Source organism: Rattus norvegicus, chromosome 13 (genome assembly GCF_036323735.1).
Source record: "Rattus norvegicus strain BN/NHsdMcwi chromosome 13, GRCr8, whole genome shotgun sequence".
In the NCBI taxonomy this organism is placed as follows: domain Eukaryota; kingdom Metazoa; phylum Chordata; class Mammalia; order Rodentia; family Muridae; genus Rattus; species Rattus norvegicus.
Genome location: NC_086031.1, coordinates 79,081,518 through 79,099,163, shown reverse-complemented (window position 1 = coordinate 79,099,163; position 17,646 = coordinate 79,081,518). Strand labels below are relative to the sequence as shown.

At 42.8% G+C, this 17,646-nt stretch overlaps 1 protein-coding gene across 1 annotated transcript in view; it reads right to left on the bottom strand.

The window, feature by feature from the left end:
- The window catches only part of F5 (coagulation factor V), a 69,591-nt gene that overhangs the window by 17,084 nt on the left and 34,861 nt on the right, over positions 1-17,646 (bottom strand). Inside the window, exons 12-16 of the mRNA NM_001419051.1 lie at positions 15,903-16,115; positions 11,087-13,805; positions 9,978-10,152; positions 5,197-5,433; positions 2,251-2,458 (exon numbers count right to left, since the gene is read on the bottom strand). Of these exons, the coding sequence (NP_001405980.1) occupies positions 2,251-2,458; positions 5,197-5,433; positions 9,978-10,152; positions 11,087-13,805; positions 15,903-16,115 (3,552 nt within the window). The remainder of the gene's footprint in view (positions 1-2,250; positions 2,459-5,196; positions 5,434-9,977; positions 10,153-11,086; positions 13,806-15,902; positions 16,116-17,646) is intronic.

Sequence of the window (17,646 nt, the reverse complement as noted above, 5' to 3'; positions counted from 1 at the left end):
CGCCTAGCTACATACCTGGGCACCAGCCCTCACCCCCATGTTTCAGTTTCTGTTAAAGAATTAGATGTTGTAAGAGTGAAGGGCATTGAGGTGATAATTGTGTCGGCATTGTTAGGTGGCTGCACCAGGATATGGGAGTGAGGACTCAATGAGCATTTGATAGATGGAGCTGAGAGATAAGATTTGCTCACTTACATACTATTTCATATATTCCTGAGCACATGCTACAAAAGCCAGGCAGGGGCTGGGGACTCGAGATCTTTTTGTCACACAGCCTGATAAATACTACAAGTTGGGATTACATAGTGTCTACAAATTATGCATCATGAAGCTGTACTGTTTGAGGGAACCAGGAAGTATTTCTTGGAGGGTGCTCCTTAAGCAAAGGGCATAGCTGAGAGACAGTCTGTCTGACTCTGCAGCCTGTTCTTACTAGGCTGAGGGGACTTCTAAAGAGTGAACTTCCTGCTCATGTGAGCGAGTGCAAGGTCTGAGAGGCCTGGAAAGAAGGGAAGGGAAGTGAAGGGAAGGGGAGGGGAGGGGAGGGGAGGGGAGGGGAGGGAAGGGGAGGAACAAGGAACATTATTTACAGTCTGTCCAATAGCTGTGTGAATCAACTGTATTCTATTTAACAGAATTTTTTGACACTTGAATTTTTAAAATCTTTAAATGTTTTCATGAAAAGCAGATTTTATCCTTTGTGGGTGGGATTTTTGCAACAAATAATTGTTTGACTGCTTGTATCTCAAAGTATTTTCACAGGTGTCATTGAACTCCTTGAAGTAGAGTCAAATATAGAAGAACTGTGTCTTGAATGTGTTACTGATACAGGGCTACCTAGCCTCAATGGCTGGCTAGAGGTGGTATCTAATAGCATGTTATAAAAATATCTTGACCTACCCTTGTGCTGTCTTGCTTTCTGACCAGAGGATAACTTACTGCTGCCCCTGGCTGCATCGAGATAGAGGATCCAGAGGAAGGAGCCACCACCCAAGACACGCTGAGGGACAGACAGATTGTGAACCTGGCCTGTGAGCCTCTCTGCTTCTGACTTGCTTCTGAGTCAGGTACCTCATGCGTGTGCTGTGGACTGATTCTTGTCATTGTACTGAATAAACCTTGAGACAAAAAAAAAAAGGAAAACAAAACAAAACAAAACAAAATATCTTGACCTATGTTTATTTGCTTGCTTGTTTGTTTGTTTGTTTGTTTATTCTTTGAGAGATCTCATCGGGGAGCTCAGGCTTGTCTCCAACTGTCAATCCTCCTACCTCAGCTTCCAGAATATTGGGCAGATTTTAGGCACATGTAAGTTTCTTCTCTCCCAACATTCTGACAGACTCATTACCTGCAGCACACGTCCTCAGTAATCAGGAATTTCACGACAACCACCTCCATTTCCAAACTGTTAACTTAGTTATCTTTCATTTACTTTGTGTGTGTGTGTGTGTGTGTATGTATGTGTGTGTGTGTGTGTGTGTGTGTGTGTGTGTGTGTGTCCAAATGGGGAATTAGTTTGGGTGAGTGGCCCTCAGGTTTGGAAGCAAGTATTATTCTTTACTGAGTCATCTTAGCATACAAGGTCTTTATTTAATTCTGATTTCTAGCTGTTGTCATTTTGGCTGTGCACTAAGCCCTTCATTTGGCCTCTTTCCTAAACCATTTTGTAATTTATCTGCCAATTTACAGGCCACAGGCAGGTCAGAAGGGGGCCGGTCAAAGGACTTCTGAACAGAGATACTTTCCCAGTGTGACCTAAGTGCGGGCTGCATTGTGTCCCATCATCTGACTGCTTAACTTCCTAGTTCCTCAGGCTGCCTGGCATAGGTGCTTCCTGCAACTGCAAAGAGATGAACCTCCCAGAACCACTCTGATTTCAGAAGAGACACATGTGTGATCATGTCTTAGCATGGATACTTACATTTTTAGAGAACAAGAAACAAGGTCAGTAGTGTCATAAACAGTGACACCACGCTCACTCCAATGTACGCTGCTGTCTGGGGCACAGTGCCCTTTTTCTTGTTGCTTTGTCTGGCAGTAGCCCATGTGTGCTATCCTGCACTCCCTCAATGGTCTTTAGCAAGATTTCCTAGCAGCCAAATCCTCTTTAGGATGCCCAGTCAGGTTTAATCGATGCTCCTGACTCCTCAGGAACACCTAAGGTCTAATCTTGGGAAGACCTAAGGGCAGGAAGCGCTGTGACCTGGTGAGCTTTAATCAGAGAGTAGATCAAGGACAGAGGGAAAATACCGTAAAACTCGTGCGAATTTTTCGCTTCTGGAGATTCAATTCTCCATGACCCTTTGGACTTTTCATAGTACCAGCTCTTCTTCTCATCAAAGACCATGAAGAGCAAGACAAACTCTCTCATGTCCAGAGGCAGGTTGCTCGCCCTGTCAAGTGTTCCTTTCCGGCAGATCAGAAGGGGGCCGATCAAGCCTGAGTGGATGTCTCGCTCCTGGAGGAAAAGAACAGAAAGCTGAAAACACTTTCCTTTCACCTGGATTTTTCTCTTCCTCCTCTGACAATCACAGCTCTTACATAACAGAAAATCTCATCTCGGAGGCTCCAAACTTGAAGATCAGTAATAAAACTGGGTAGTTATCCTTTATCTGAGGAACAATAATAACATTGACAACCAAATGAATACAGTTTATTGAGCCACTAGACTGTGTTAAAGGCTTTGTCCGTAGTATCTTATTTAATCCTGATAACCATCCTGAATGGCAAATGTAAATACGTTCATTGGACATGAATTGACTAATTTCTCTCCTCCCCCCGCCCCCCCCCCCCCGCTCCCTCTCCCTCCATCTTTCTCTCCCTCTATATTTTGGAACCAGGAACTGAACTGATTTCCATTCCCAGCCTCTTTTTAATTTTCAAGATTGGATCTCACTAAACTGCTCAGGCCATCCTTGCTCACACCCTGAGCCAATTGCACAGCCTCCTGAGTATCTGGAATCGCAGATCTTGGCCACCACGCACAATTTTAGAACCTGCAGTTGGGGTTGGGGATTTGACTCAGTGGTAGAGCACTTGCCTAGCAAGCGCAAGGCCCTGGGTTCGGTTCCCAGCTCCGGAAAAAAAAAAAAAGAATAGAGAAAAAAAAAAAAAAGAACCTGCAGTTATGAAAGGGTAAATTGCTTTCCTAGTGTCCCTGTAGGGATGAGAATGGGTATTTTACACCTAAGCCTAGAAGAACACTCCCACAGACGTTTGGGGCTGCGGTGATGAATATTTGATGAGTTTAGAGGAGACCCTGGGTTTGGTGCTCAGCATTGAAAAAAATCACCAAACATCATCAACAAATCAATAAGAAACTGAGTCTATGTGCTTCTCTCTCTCTCTCTGTCTCTCTCTGTCTCTCTGTCTCTCTCTCTCTCTCTCCCCACCCTCCCTCCCCCTCCCTTCCCCCGTCTCTCTCCCTCCCCCTTCTCTTCCCCCCTCCCTACCCCCTCTCTCTACCCCCCTCTCTCTCCCCCTTCCCTCCCTCTTTCTCCCTCCCCCTTCTCTCTGTCCCTCCCCCCTCTGTTTCTCTCTCTCTCACTAAATATGCTAAAAAGCACATGTGCATTTACTACATGTAGCATGTGGTTTTGAACACTGTATATATTACGGAATGATAAGTGAAGACCCTTAAATTTCCAGTGAACACCTTCTAAAAGCTCAAAAAGAACGTCAAACCATCCGGCTGTGCCCAGAGGGCTGGGTATGTGTGTGGTACAATAAGTGGGAAATTGCTTCCTCCATGACAGAGTGGTGCAGGAGTCAGGTGGCCAGGCCTTGTTCCCCTCAGCCTTGCCTGAGACTAACTGAGCCTTGCTGTGTTGTGGTACAGATGAGTCATTACAACACACCCACCTGGCTGCCCTGGGTTTCATGATGGGTGCCTTTCCCCGGGAGCATGGTGTTCAGGGAGGTCCCACATGGTCAGAGACCAGCATAGTTTTTCTTGTGGCACTAAGTTCAGGAGGCTCCTTGGGAACTTTCATAAGAGGTGGGGTCAACACTAGGCCTGTGATGTCCTTGACCCCTTCACTTGCTTCCACAAAGTATACATCTTTGACTTCCCCGACCCTGGTAGAAATCAGCCCAAACCACTGGTCCAGGGACAAAAGGGAACCCCAGATACCTTGTCTTAGCAAAGAAATCTGTGTTTGAGGGCAAACTGGAACCGCGGCTGCCCTTTGCCAGGTAGAGGGCTCTGTGTTTTGTTTGGCTGTGAACCTGGGAAGAGTCCTCAGCCACCTCTTGTCTGGGTTTCTTACTGTGCAAAGGTCTGTCTCTCTGTCTCACGGTCAAGGAGAAAGAAGGCAGCTGAGCGTGCAGAAGGCACTGCATGGATGCTGGCATCCCTCTGGCTCTCCTAGGTGCCCAAGGCCAGCCAAGAGGACAGGGGCTTGGCACAGCTTACCACGGTCAGCACAGTTCATCTAGAGAAGCCAGTGACTCCTACCTTCCTGTGGGAGCTGTTCCGGGTGGAATGTGCCTGGATTATTTTTCTGGGAACACAGCAGTCTACTCCCTGTGTCCTTATTTAACTCAGAATGGGGTTGACTTATTATCAAAATACAAAAAAAAATTCTTTATTAGCAAAGGGTATTCATTAAGTAACAAATTGAATCTCCTCCTGGCTTAATTGGAGCAGGGAAAAACATTGCTCCTTAAACTCCCAAAGCCAGCCTGTGATCTGTGCCCACACGGTTGGCTCAATACTTTCCTTGTCTCCTGACTCCCTGCAGTCTCCAAAAGCCTGACTTAAGACTAAACTACTTTCAAATTGTTAAAGAGCACGTTTCTCTGTGTACACACCTCATTTATGCAATCCCCATAACATCCGCGGATGAACGCTTTTCTCTGTGCCATTTCTGATGAACTGTCGGGAGAATCTGAGGCCATGGTAGGCACACTGTGGATGGTAGCCCTTTCTTGTGCCCCATAACGAGCAGGAGAGGCTCTTTTTTTGGTCATGGGAGGTGTTAGGTTTCAAGACAGGGTTTCCCTGTGTAGCCCTGGCTGTCCTGAAAATCACTCTGTAGACCAGGCTGTCTTCAAACTCACATCCACCTGCCTCTGCCTCCTGAGTGCTGAGATTAAAGGCATGTGTCCCCACCGCACACCTCACAGGAGAGACTTTTAACAAGAAAAGGTGAACTGGGGCTATATGATGAGGGAGAGGTCAGAACTGAAACCTACCACATCCACTGCAGAATAGTAGACCCAAGCCCGGCAGGCAGAACCGGGGTTCTCTGGTCCCGCGCGCTCAGTGGCATGCCATACATATGTGTAACTGCTATTGGGCTGGACAGCATCATCTTCCTGAAACCATTTAGGAGAGTCATCTTCGTAATTCTTTCCCTCTGAGGACTTTTCATAGGAAAGTCCATGGGCATGAAGAGAATATGGTCTGGATGCTAAATTTTTAAATCGAACCTAGAGAGAGAGAGAGAGAGAGAGAGAAGAGTGACCTACAAATGTATTAACATAGCAAGCAACACCAAACTAAAACCACAACGATACAGGCTGTGACAGGCAGTTACGATATCAGAGCTAGGGTATACTGGGTGCCTATAATTGCAACCTAATTAATGCATATTATTTGATCTATTTTACCAATGATCACATGAGTTAGGCCCTGACCAACTTACCTTCAAAACACAAAAATGTGCTCTTAGGCTCAAGCTACAGTTCAATCCTAAGTTACTTCTCTAATGACTTGAACTGTCTGTTCCAGACTCATGTGTTGAGAGCTTGTTTGGGACTTCAGGATAGTGATTATACCATGAGGGCTCTGGCCAACAGATAAATAGGATGGCAGATTCATAATTTGATTATATTATTGGAAGGTGGTGAAAACCAGGAGGTTGAACCTAGGTAGGAAGAGGCTCGTTGGGGCACACTCTTGACATATCTATCATCTGCCTGGTCCCTTCTTTTTCTTGTCTGCTTCCAGGACTCCACAGCTACATTTCGCCACATGCCTCCTACCATGATACTCTGTGCCTTAACCCAGTCCCACAGAGATGGTGGGCAGGTAACTATAAACTGAAAGCACTCAATCCCCTAAGCCAAAAGAAATCTTACCGTTTAAAATCGTTTCCCCTGTATATTTTGTCACAGCAACAAAACCTAACGTATCCACAAGTGAGATTTGAACCTGAATAAAGCATGGCTCTTGATCGTAATAAGCTTTTGTATTACTAGTGAAGAGAGAGACGTGAGTGAACCCAAAGCACGAATCTGGATATAACAGATGCTGTGCATAGAGTGTAAATGGGTTTGGGAGGGTGCTGCCTTGGAAACACAGCTGAATGTTTAGGAGAATTTGGAAGAACGATGGAAAGGTTCTTAAGAAAAATGGGATTGGCCCTTGTAAAACGAACAAATCAGAACATGGTCATTTTAGATTCCCAGAAGAGCAGAAAGATGTCTGCAGGGAAAGCCTGTCTGTGGCTAGGTTGGGAAATGCACAGATAGACTAAGCCCCTGGTGACAAATGAGGTTAGAAAATGACAGCTGAGACTAGGCATAGAGTCATCAGGCTCATGGGGGAATCTTCTGGTCATTTTCCTCTGTAATTTCTAGTGACCAATCACTTGACAGAAAGCTCCGTATGTTTTCAGGGGATGTATAGAACTATTAAGAGTCCTATTACTGTTTTGTCCCCCCCCCCCAAACCATGTGTTGACAATGGCTTAGTTACCAGCCTGTGACACTTTTGGGAGGTAAAACCTTTAGCATGTGAGGCCATGTGCTTAATAAAAGAAGACAGGGGAGATCAGCCACGACAGAGAGAAAATGGAAGCTGATGTAAAGATTCCACTCTGTGTATTTACAATTTGCAGAGTGTGCCTACTTGGATTCCTGGTCTCAAGGACTTTCAGCTGGATCCAGTCAGGACACAGCGGCTACAGCATTTGCTTCATTTTCCCTAACCCATACCCTTAAGGATATCTCAACGCCCATGTACAGCTTGAAGAAGTTATGGAGGAGTCATCACTCCAATTCCCTGGACTTTTGGGGGGGGCTGAAAGCAGTTATTCTAAAGTTGTCTTTATTAGGAATTTAAAATTGGTTGTACTTTAACAGAGAGGAATTAGCAAGATTGAATTGTACAGTCATAATCTCATTTGGTAACTAAGCTAAAATCACATCTTTGCTTTGGTATAGAATTTATTCATCAAAAAAGTTTAAAAGTACAAGGTTTAGAGCCAGTCCTTCTGTGATGTCATTACAAACTTCTGAGTTGATTACACATGTGAGTTAAGGGCCAAATAGCAAATTCATGGCTCTGACTTTGTGAGAGTACTTTCAAGATAATATTAAGATATAAAGACAACAGTCCAGATTGTCTTATATAGATGGTTTTCAAAAATGTCAGAAATCCACAAAATTTGAGACTTAAAGTTATTTATCTTTTGTTGAGACGTAGCTGCTCCTAACAGTTCCCCTTTGGCAGATTTAATGAAGAATTTGCACATCTCTATCTCCAGGTGAGGCAATACTTTGTGGCTAGGAAGCCATTGAACAAAACTGCCTATTTCATCTGCAGACTAATGCTGTCCAGAAAAGGACACATTATGCAGAATAGTTGACTGATAAGCTCTGCCAAGACAAGGTGATCAACCCTTCAAAACTCAGCATTTCAAGAGTCTGTCAGTTGATTTGGGGCCAGAAGGACAAAGACTTGCACTCACATGTTGCTAACAGAGGACTGTGCTAGTGGAGATTTGTCTCTACAACCTCTCAGTTCTGCAAGCTGTGTTAGACTTTCTATGTGTATAGATATTTGGTCATTCAAAGATTTCTGATGTGGTTGAAAACTGGTAGTCTTGTAGACAACCCAAGCTGTTTAGCATTGAGAAGGATAATACATTTGAAAGGGTGGTTTTTCAGATGGCATACGATCTCAAACCAAGATATAAGTCAGGTATAGAATTATAGTCTTTTAGGATAGGTGACAAGGTGCTTTAGTTAATGGATAAAATTGATGGGCTGGGTGTTGAGTGTGTTTTATAAATTGTAGAATGGTAATAATTGTACTCAATTTTCATATAAGTGAAAAGGCCTTTTAACTGGATAAAAAGGGGGAGGTGTTGTGATTTGCCCTGGAGTTATCTATATCTTGATGCTGATTCCATTGCTCAAGGACGGCTGCCTAGTCACGTACTCAGGTCTCAGGTGACTTCACCCCTTCTCCCCATTTAATTTGTAAAATACAGGTGAGGGCAGGTACAGGTTAGAAGGAGGCCTGTCATTGGATGAGAAGGAAGGATAGGCAGGAGAAAAGTTTGAAGGAAGAGGAGGAGACTGGAACAGAAAGAGGAGACAGGAGGGACAGAGAGGTTAATCACGGCAGAGAGAAAAATGGAAGCTGACGTAAAGATTCCACTCTATGTATTTACAGGTTGTTATTAATGTTCTTAAAGGATGGATGTGTACTGGGCTTTGTATGTTAAGGTGGGCAATTATATCTTATCAATTGGGTCAAAGAAAGAAAGAAAGGAAGAAAGAAAGAAAGAAAGGAATAAAAAAAAGAAAGAAAGAAAGAAAGAAAGAAGGAAAGAAAGAAAGAAAGAAAGAAAGAAAGAAAGAAAGAAAGAAAGAAAGAAGACAGGCTACCTGGAGCATGCCCTGAAGCAATCTCAGGGCAGTGGCACATCCCTTTCTTTCTCTTTAAGTTCTAGCCACCATGAGGTAAGCAGCCATCTTGTCCAGCCTCAGTGGAGGACCCAAAGTAAAGGAGTCAAGCAATCATGGATGAAATCATGGGATAAAAGTTTTTCCTCCTTTGGGTTATCTTGAGTTTTACCACAGCAACAGAAAGCTGACTAAAACAGATTCCCATTATCTTTTATGATTGATTGGTCTTGATGTGTTGGAGTTCAAGGACAGGGTCTTGCGTATCACATGCTGAGTGGTTACTCTTTACCTACTGAGTCATCTCCCCCACCCTCTGTGTGCCCTTTGGAAAAGAGCAAATGGCCATTGACAATTTGGCAAATATTCACACCAATAAAATGTTATGTCTTTGGACACAGAATGGTTTACTTTAGATCCACAGCATTTTCTCGTGTGTTTTGTTTGTTTATTGTTATTATTATTAATTTGTTTTGTTTGATATGTGAGAGGCGAGGAAGTACGGGGGAGCTAAACTCTGTTACAATGTAACAGGGTAAAGGTTTCTCCATCTTGTCTCAGCTGAAGTCATCTTTGGTTTCTAAGGCATACCCTGAAAAGTCATGTGGGAAAGCATCCAACACTGTTGTAGAAACCCAGCTAACTGCATGTGCTTGGCTTCTGTTAAACTGCTTGCTTGCTTCCTTCTGCAACTGCCAATCAGGATGTAGCTTTTCTATGCTCTTTGTCTTTAACAACTCCCTAAAATATGCATTCTGCGGGGCTGCTCTCTGAAAGTGTTTCTCACCAGGCAGTCGCTAGCTTGCTTAATAAAGACTCCCAATTTGAATTCTGGCTGCCCAGATACCCTACAACAATAAAAATAAGCTACTGTCTGGGAACTAGATACAGGATTTTGAAAGCAATCAATGACTAAATCTGGTAAGATACTTAAGAAACTTGCTCACTCATTTATGGTGGAGAGACATCTTTTCTCTGATTCCTAGTTTCCTTTTCATTTATCTTGTCTCTTAAGAAAGTATTGGGACATATTTATAAATCAATGCTATTGCCATCCCTACTTCAGCCATTTTCCAGGTTAGTTCAAGACAGGCTGGCTTCAGCTAGAAATCTCAGTGCTATTTCTTCCAGATTAAATCATTTTCACTGTTAAGAAGGGTAAGATCTTTTCTGTAGTTCAAAAATTGTCAAATAGCCAGGCTGTCTTTGTGAGGAAAGAATGCTGTTATTTGTTAATTCTGGGAAGCCAATCACTTCCCAGGTTGCTGATACCTTAGCAATGTTTTGGTGCTTGTGGTAAGTTTCCTGAGGATCTAGGAGGTTCACATGAGACTTACTTGGATCACATCATCCACTTCAGCACGTATTACAGGGCCAAGAATGCCAAGGTGCTCCTCATATTCCCCCTGAGGATCACGGCTTGTGAAAGTACTATCAAGGTATTTTCTGAAAACAACTTTCTTGTATGTGGTGTCCTTTGGAGTGTTGTCTGTTTCTTCATTGTCCATTTCACTAAAATGACAGCAATAGTATCCATTTAAAAGAAGAAATAGTTCAATTGTTAAGGGTATCCAAGTTTGGTTCCCAGCACCTACTTTGGGACGCTTACAACCACTTGTAACTCCAGTTCTAGTTATTAATATATATTAATATATAACATAAAATAAATATATAATATAATATAATATAATATAATATAATATAATATAATATAATGGATGTTCTGGCATTTGAGGGTGCCAGGCACACACATGGCTCACATACATACATGCCGGTATCCAAAATACATATAAAATAAAAATTAAAAAATTGAAAAGAACTTAAGAAATAATCTGGTAACTAGCATAGAATATTTAATGACCATTCCATCTATGAGCTAGTAAATATATGTAATTGAAACACAGGTGATTACATATATCCTAATTCCCTGCTCAAATATATTTTCTTAGGTAAGACTTCCTAGGATCTTTTGGGCTATGTCAAATCTCATTTATTAAACTTACATAGTATTACTATAGTCTAGACAGCAAATTCCTATAATAGTCCTATAGTATAGTATTTCTACAGTATGTATAAAAAGTCTATGGATAAGTGTCCTTTACCTTAAGAGTGGACATTCTGAGTTTTGATTTTGCTAAAGCATAATTATCCCTAAGTTTTTAGACACTGGTCTGAGCAAGGATTCTCATGATAGGATCCTCAAGATACAGGTAACAAAATATAAATGGACAGATGGGATACCACAGACTTCCATAGTAATGGCTCTTGTTTTGCTTGGGTGTCACCTAAAATGTAGAAGCTAATATTGGAAATGACAAAGGAACTATCACTGGAGACTCAGATTATATGAAGTATCATTTGTTCAAAATTATCCCCAAAGAAATGTAGGTGATTTTCATAGCAGTGGTGACAAAGAATGAGAGTGTAAAGAGAAAACTAGTCAAACCTTGGTGCAAATTTTGAATAATCCCAGGATATTTCTTCAGCAGCAATATAGTAGAATTTTTTGTTCCCACCGAAGCTACGGAGATACCATGCTGCAATAGTGTCAGGGTTTCTGGAGGAGTTGACATTTGCCCTGGTGTCTGTTTTGTAGGGGTCATTGTAGGTTACATAGTCATCCTCAGGATAATCTTCGTCAATGCTCTCTAGCTCCTCACTTGGAATCATCTCAACATCGTCTCCATCAACTCTACTGAGACCTACTACAACAAGGGGGTTAAATGTCTTTGACAAAGAAGTGTCATTAGGTGTGGGAGATAGTAAAGGAGGCTGCATGTGAATGAGGTCTGGATGAGGAAGAGTCTGATTCAGTTCTGGAAGAGGTGAAGACTGACCAGAATCTGGGGGGTAGGATGCTTGACCAGGGTCTGCAGAGGATGTTTTGTGCCTGTGATTAAGAGCAGGGCTTGTCTGGATGAGGTCTGGAGAGAGGGTCACCTGATCAATGTCTGGGGATAGTATTATCTCATTAAAATCTGGTGAGAGGGTCAAGAGGCTGAGGTCTGGGGAAAGGGTAACTTGACTGTTGTCTGAAGAGAGGGGCATCTTATCCAAGTCTGGGGAAATGACTGTCTGACCAAATTTCGGAGAGAGAGTCAGTAGGCTAAGGTCAGTGGAGGAGGTCTCCCAGCTTTGGTCTGAGGAGATGGGTACCTGACCTGGGTCTAGGAAGTAAGTCTTCTGCTTGTCATCTAGAGAAAGGAGCACCTGACCTAGGTCTGGGGAAGTCTTCTGGTTGTCATCTGGGGTAAGGGGCACCTGACCCAGGTCTGGGGAGGAGGTCTCTTGGTTTTCATCTGGAGAAAGGGTCACCTGACCCAGGTCTTGGGAGGAGGTCTCCTGGATGTCATCTGGAGAAAGGGTCACCTGACCCAGGTCTTGGGAGGAGGTCTCTTGGTTTTCATTTGGAGAAAGGGTCACCTGACCCAGGTCTTGGGAGGAGGTCTCTTGGTTTTCATCTGGAGAAAGGGTCACCTGACCCAGGTCTTGGGAGGAGGTCTTCTGGATGTCATCTGGAGAAAGGAACAACTGATCCAGGTCTGGGTAAATAATTGTTTGATCCAATTCTGGAGAGATGGTAAAGAGATTTAAGTCTGAGGAAGGGATTGCTTGGCCATCATCTGAAGTGAGAGGTGACTTTTGACTTTGGTCTGGAAAGAAAGATGTTTGACTAATGTCATCAGAATAAAATTCATGGCTTAGGTCATAATCGATCCCTTGACTGGGCTCTGGAGGAGAGGATCTGTAGCTAGGATCTGTGGTAGAGTGTGTTTGATTAGGATCTTGGGTAGGAAATGTTGGAGAGTGTTCCTCTGGTGGCACTGACTGAAAAAGGTCTAAAGAAGAGCTCATCTGCTCAGTATCATTTGAAGGGTTCTGATTATAGTCAGGAAGTGACCTGTCAGTACTCACTGGAGGGGAGGTCTGATTCAGATCTGTGGAAAGAGCTGTTTCATTGGATTTGTGGAGTAGTAATGAATGATTGAGTAGTCTTCTATCTAAAAGTGGAGGATGGTCTTCTCTTCTCGGATGGTAAAAGCCCCTTGGAGACAGAGGACTGTGTAGTGCAAACTTCCTGTTCTTCTTCTTCTTCCGTGTCCTGATGAACAACTGTCTTTTCTTAAAGTCACCGCTTTCCTCCTCCTGTCTTACATGTGGAGATTTATGCCTAAATCTAGAAAATGTTGGGAGGTTACTTGGCTTCCCTGTCGTGTTTATGCGAGAGGTGCTAGCTCCCCAAGGCGTTGAGATATTCTGATTTTGAGGACTGTTTGTCAGCTTATCAATATCTGTGTTTTCACCATTTGCTGGTATTATTTCATAACTACCCTTTTCAGAAGCCATATGCCACTGTCTGTTCAAAAGTTTGGATGCGACCTTTTGTTTTAAGAGTAACAAATCACTAGGAATGTCCTCCTCAGACTTCATTCTGGAAGAAGTATTCTTTGGATTTGAATGCCTCCCAGTTTTTCCGGCTGGAGCTTTCATCCAGGAGAACCTGTGCTTCATCCTGTGGGGTCTTCCTGTCTTGATTGTTTTAGGTTTAGTCTGTTCTCGACTCCCTGATCCTTTTGCACCAAGAGGAAGTAGGTATACCACTGTGATGTTCGACTGTGGGTCTTCCATATCATTTTCATAATATGAGCTGGAATGATATTCTGTTGAAGGGTTGAGGACGGAGTTCTTACCTAAGCCAGTAAGGTTTCCAAGTAGGATACCAGCTATGGTGGCTCCTGAGCCAGAAAGTGTTCTTTGAGAGTCGTTGAGGTTATTATTGGTGATCTTACTAAGGTTTCTTGAGGATTTTGAGTCAACAACTCCGTCTGTGCTTAGAGATATGAATTCAGAGCTGTTTTCTAGAGCGAGAGCAGTGAGATTGAACTCGTCTTCCTTCGGATTCAACAATGACTTTCTGAATGACCTAATTCCTAGTGTTGACGCCAGTTCGTACTGGTAATCATCATCTTCGTTTTCTATGCCAAAGTCATTTTCCACAGAATCATGAATTTTCCGAGTTGTCATGGATGTAGGTTCAAGAGGTTGATAAATCTCATATGAGTCTTCATCGTCATCATCATTCCGGTTACACTTAACATCCCTGAATCTCAATCTTAGGTTTCTGCGTCTTGGATTGGAACTCATGGTGGTCAACATCCAAGTTCCTTCATAAAAGACAGAGAAGAGAAGGCTGAAAGCTCACGAAAAGTTACTGAAACAGGAGGATCTGTTGGGGAAAAAAATTTCTAGTGAATGGTGAGTTACTGAGTCATGGTGACATAAAAAGAAAAAACCAGGAATAAGATATTTAGGAAGTTTTAAAAAAACGTAACTTGACTTTGTTTTGGAATCTAATCACAAGGTCAATGTACTTGTAGGCTAGGGTAGTTATGATCTGTGGAAATTAAGGAGAAAAATAGACCTTCAGTTTGGATTTTTTTTTCTTTTTTTCGGAGCTGGGGACCGAACCCAGGGCCTTGCGCTTCCTAGGTAAGCGCTCTACCACTGAGCTAAATCCCCAGCCCCCAGTTTGGATTTTTTTAAGAGTCACTTTTAGAATATATCAAGAAAAAGGGTGCAGGGATTGATGATAAAATGGACCTTGAAAATCATTAATATCTTCTTAGTTGTACATTTTGTCTAAGACTTGGAGTTTGGGAGATGATGAGATTGTTTCTTCCCCCCCACCCAAAAAAAAAAAAAAGGATATTTAGGTATTTCTAGGAAATGATGTATGTGAGGACAAAGTAAGTTCGAGTCACATTGAAAGTGAATTACTGACACACTAAGGATGACCTGGGACATGTCCAGTGGGAGCCATGTGTGGAGTGCTAGGCATATCTTTTTGCATATCTTACAGCTAGGAGCTGATGAAACTCTGTAAAGCACTGTTCTGCTTTTAGGATGAGTGACTTAAAGCTTAGTGAGGGTGAGTAAGCTGTCTCAAGTTACAAAAACACCAAGTGGCAGAGCATGGTTTGAACTTGGGTCTTATATGCCGATGTGGTCTCTGAGACAGCCTCTAAGGCTTATCTAATGATTGTTCCCTGGATGGTGGGATGGTCTCTGCTAAGAACTGAAAAGTGGGTCTGGGGAGATGGTTCAGCTGCCACAAGTACCTAAGTTTGATTCCCCAGAATTCGTGTTTTTGTGTGTTTGTTTGTTCTTGTTTTGTTTTTTGTTTTTCTAAAAAGTTAGACATGGTAGCCCATGTTTGTAAAAACAGTTCCAGGGGCGGAGGTGGGGTGGACGAGGCTTGAGAGATGGCTCAGCATTTAAGAGCGTTGACTGTTCTTACGGGGTCCTGAGTTTGGTCCTGAGTTTGTGGAGAGCTCTTGGTGCTGTTCATAGAAATTTTGGCAAGTACCTGTCACTGGGCTCAAGGAAGAAGGCTCAGATAAGAAGATTCACATTTGGGCTAATGCAAGGATCAAGGTAAACACAGCCAAGGAATGTGTGACGTCCCTTTTGTCTTAATAATCCTATTAAGCCCCCAGACCCAGGGACTCTGGGGACCTTACTGCTTTGTTTGATTGCTACCTGGTATGGTCTCTTTGATTTTTACCTTGCTTGATCACTTTGTCTTTGATCTGAGCACTGACCATATTCTTTAAATGTATCTAGATTGATACAAAAGCAGACTGAGAAAAAGTAAAGCTGCTTCAGCCTCAGAACTGGCTAGAGTCATGTTAAATGTTGTCTGATTATCTTTTTCTCTTCTTAATTCTCACTCCTGCCCTGGATAACCTGTTGACTGACTGAGCTGGCTTGGTCATGAGTTCAATTCCCAGCAACCACACGATGGCTCACAGTAATCTGTAATGGGATCTGATGCCCTCTTCTGGTGTGTCTGAAGACAGCAACAGAATATTCACATAAATAAATAAATAAATCTAAACAGACAAACAGCTTCAGGGAAGTAGACATAGGTGTGTCCTTGGGCTCCCTCGACAGTTACTATATATATCCAAGTTGGCAAATCCTATGCCAGTACTTCATTTAAAGGTGGACAAGGAAGGGCATCAAAGGTTGTTTTCATGGCTAATATCTTTATGCTGCTTCTTCATAGTTACATTTATCTTGCTGACATGGTATGTCTTTACTGTGCCGTTGTTCCAGGGATGTGCAAGTTAATCTCCCAATTATAAACCACAAGAAACAGTGTAGGCATCCTGCAGACACACCAGGGATGGTGGTAATTTGGAGACTTCAGCAGACCTTTTCCATCTGAGATCTCAGGAGCTCTCCACACTCTTACTCACCAATATTATCCATCACGACAGTCACAGATTCACCACTCATGGGGAACAGGGTCAAGGTGTCCTCGTGCCTCCTCCCATAGATGAATGAGTGCCCAGTGAAGTGGACGGTCAGAATGTCATCATGAGTTCCCACACTGCAGAAGTGCCACTGTACGGCATCATCAAAACAGAATCCTAGGGTGGATATGCTCTCAGGCACGTACCCATTGATAGCTGAAAGAGGAAAAGCTGTCAAATGCCAGGTCTGCCCAACAAGAGGACCCATGTCTAATTATCCCCAGGTCCCTACGTCTAGTTGTCTGCATCAGAATGGTGATTATTAAAGATAAGCTTTATAAGGTCTAATAATGCGTGAGTAGGTCATAGACCACATTCAGCTTTGCAAGTGATGGCTGATGCTCCTGAGTTAGCCGAATGAGAAAAGTCAGGATAGAGACAGAGCCTTTCACGCAGGTCGATTTAGCCACTCACTCACCAAGCAAATATAAAATGCTACTTTATGATGTGCCATTAATATATTCTCACAATTGATTTAAATTGTCTGAGATGCATCTGCTGGGAAGACAGGTCTATGTACGAGAACTCTATCTTCTTGACATAGTAGTTATGAGTGAAATGAATGTCACAAAAAGAAGCTCACAGCACATTGTCATTGAGACTTATTGTCTGTAACTCATGGTGGACCTAACAGTTTCCATTCATGTATTGAGTTCATATATTTTAATTTTCTCTAAAGGAAGATCAATTTAGGTAACATTTTAATGTGCATGGGTAGTGAGTGTGGTGATCCAATTACGATATGATTTATTTAAAGGCCCAATCTATACACACAGGTCATCACTGTGACAATTCTAGTATGATGCTTGGTACTAAGACAAAGATTCTATGAGACTCTGTACCGAATACTGGTAGAGTTGCTGAAGGTGTGTGTGACTCGTTTCCACATCACCCCAGATGCTTTTTTTTAATGGTCTAATGTGATGGACTGGCTACAAGTGGCTACTAAGATATAGGTGGACTTCACTGACATGAGCTTTAAGGATCAAATAAATACACATTCTACTGCAAAAATCAGTAATAAGACAAACCTCATTTTCTATTATATTTAAAAATTATGATGTCTCTACAGAGTAGACCTTGTCTCAAACAACAGCAACAGAAAGGCAGTAACCAGAATATACTGAGCCGAGTAAAACATTATTCTAATTAATTTTATCTATTTCTCTTTAGTTTTCAACTTTCCCAGAAAACTTTATGTGAGTGACTCACATGTGATTTTGTGGGCAGTCCTGGCCCAGAGCTATCACAGATCCATTGCTGAAAGGAAATTATGTGAAGAAAGCTGAATGTCAGTCCTGGAGCTCCGTGCCCAGACCCTGGGAGAGCCACCCACCTGGAGGGGATTGTCTGTCAGAAAACACTGTGGAGGAGGCTCTTTACTTTGAGGGACAGTGGGGAGGGCGCTAGCGGTTGTGGGGAGATTTGCTTGCAGACCCCACAGTAAAATTCACCTCAGATTTCTCATGACAATGAACTTTGGAATCACAGCAAGTGTCAGAACTGTGGCTCAGAGAGATTGCCCTCCGCTCTCAACTCCTCATGACTCACTTTCCCTTCGACCTCCGCACACGCTGCCTTTCTTCTGGATTCCCAGAGTCACTTTGCTTGACTTCACAAAGCAGCATTCTCTAAAAACATCTCATTTCTGTCCTGGTGTCAACTACAGAGTGTTCATTATGAACGT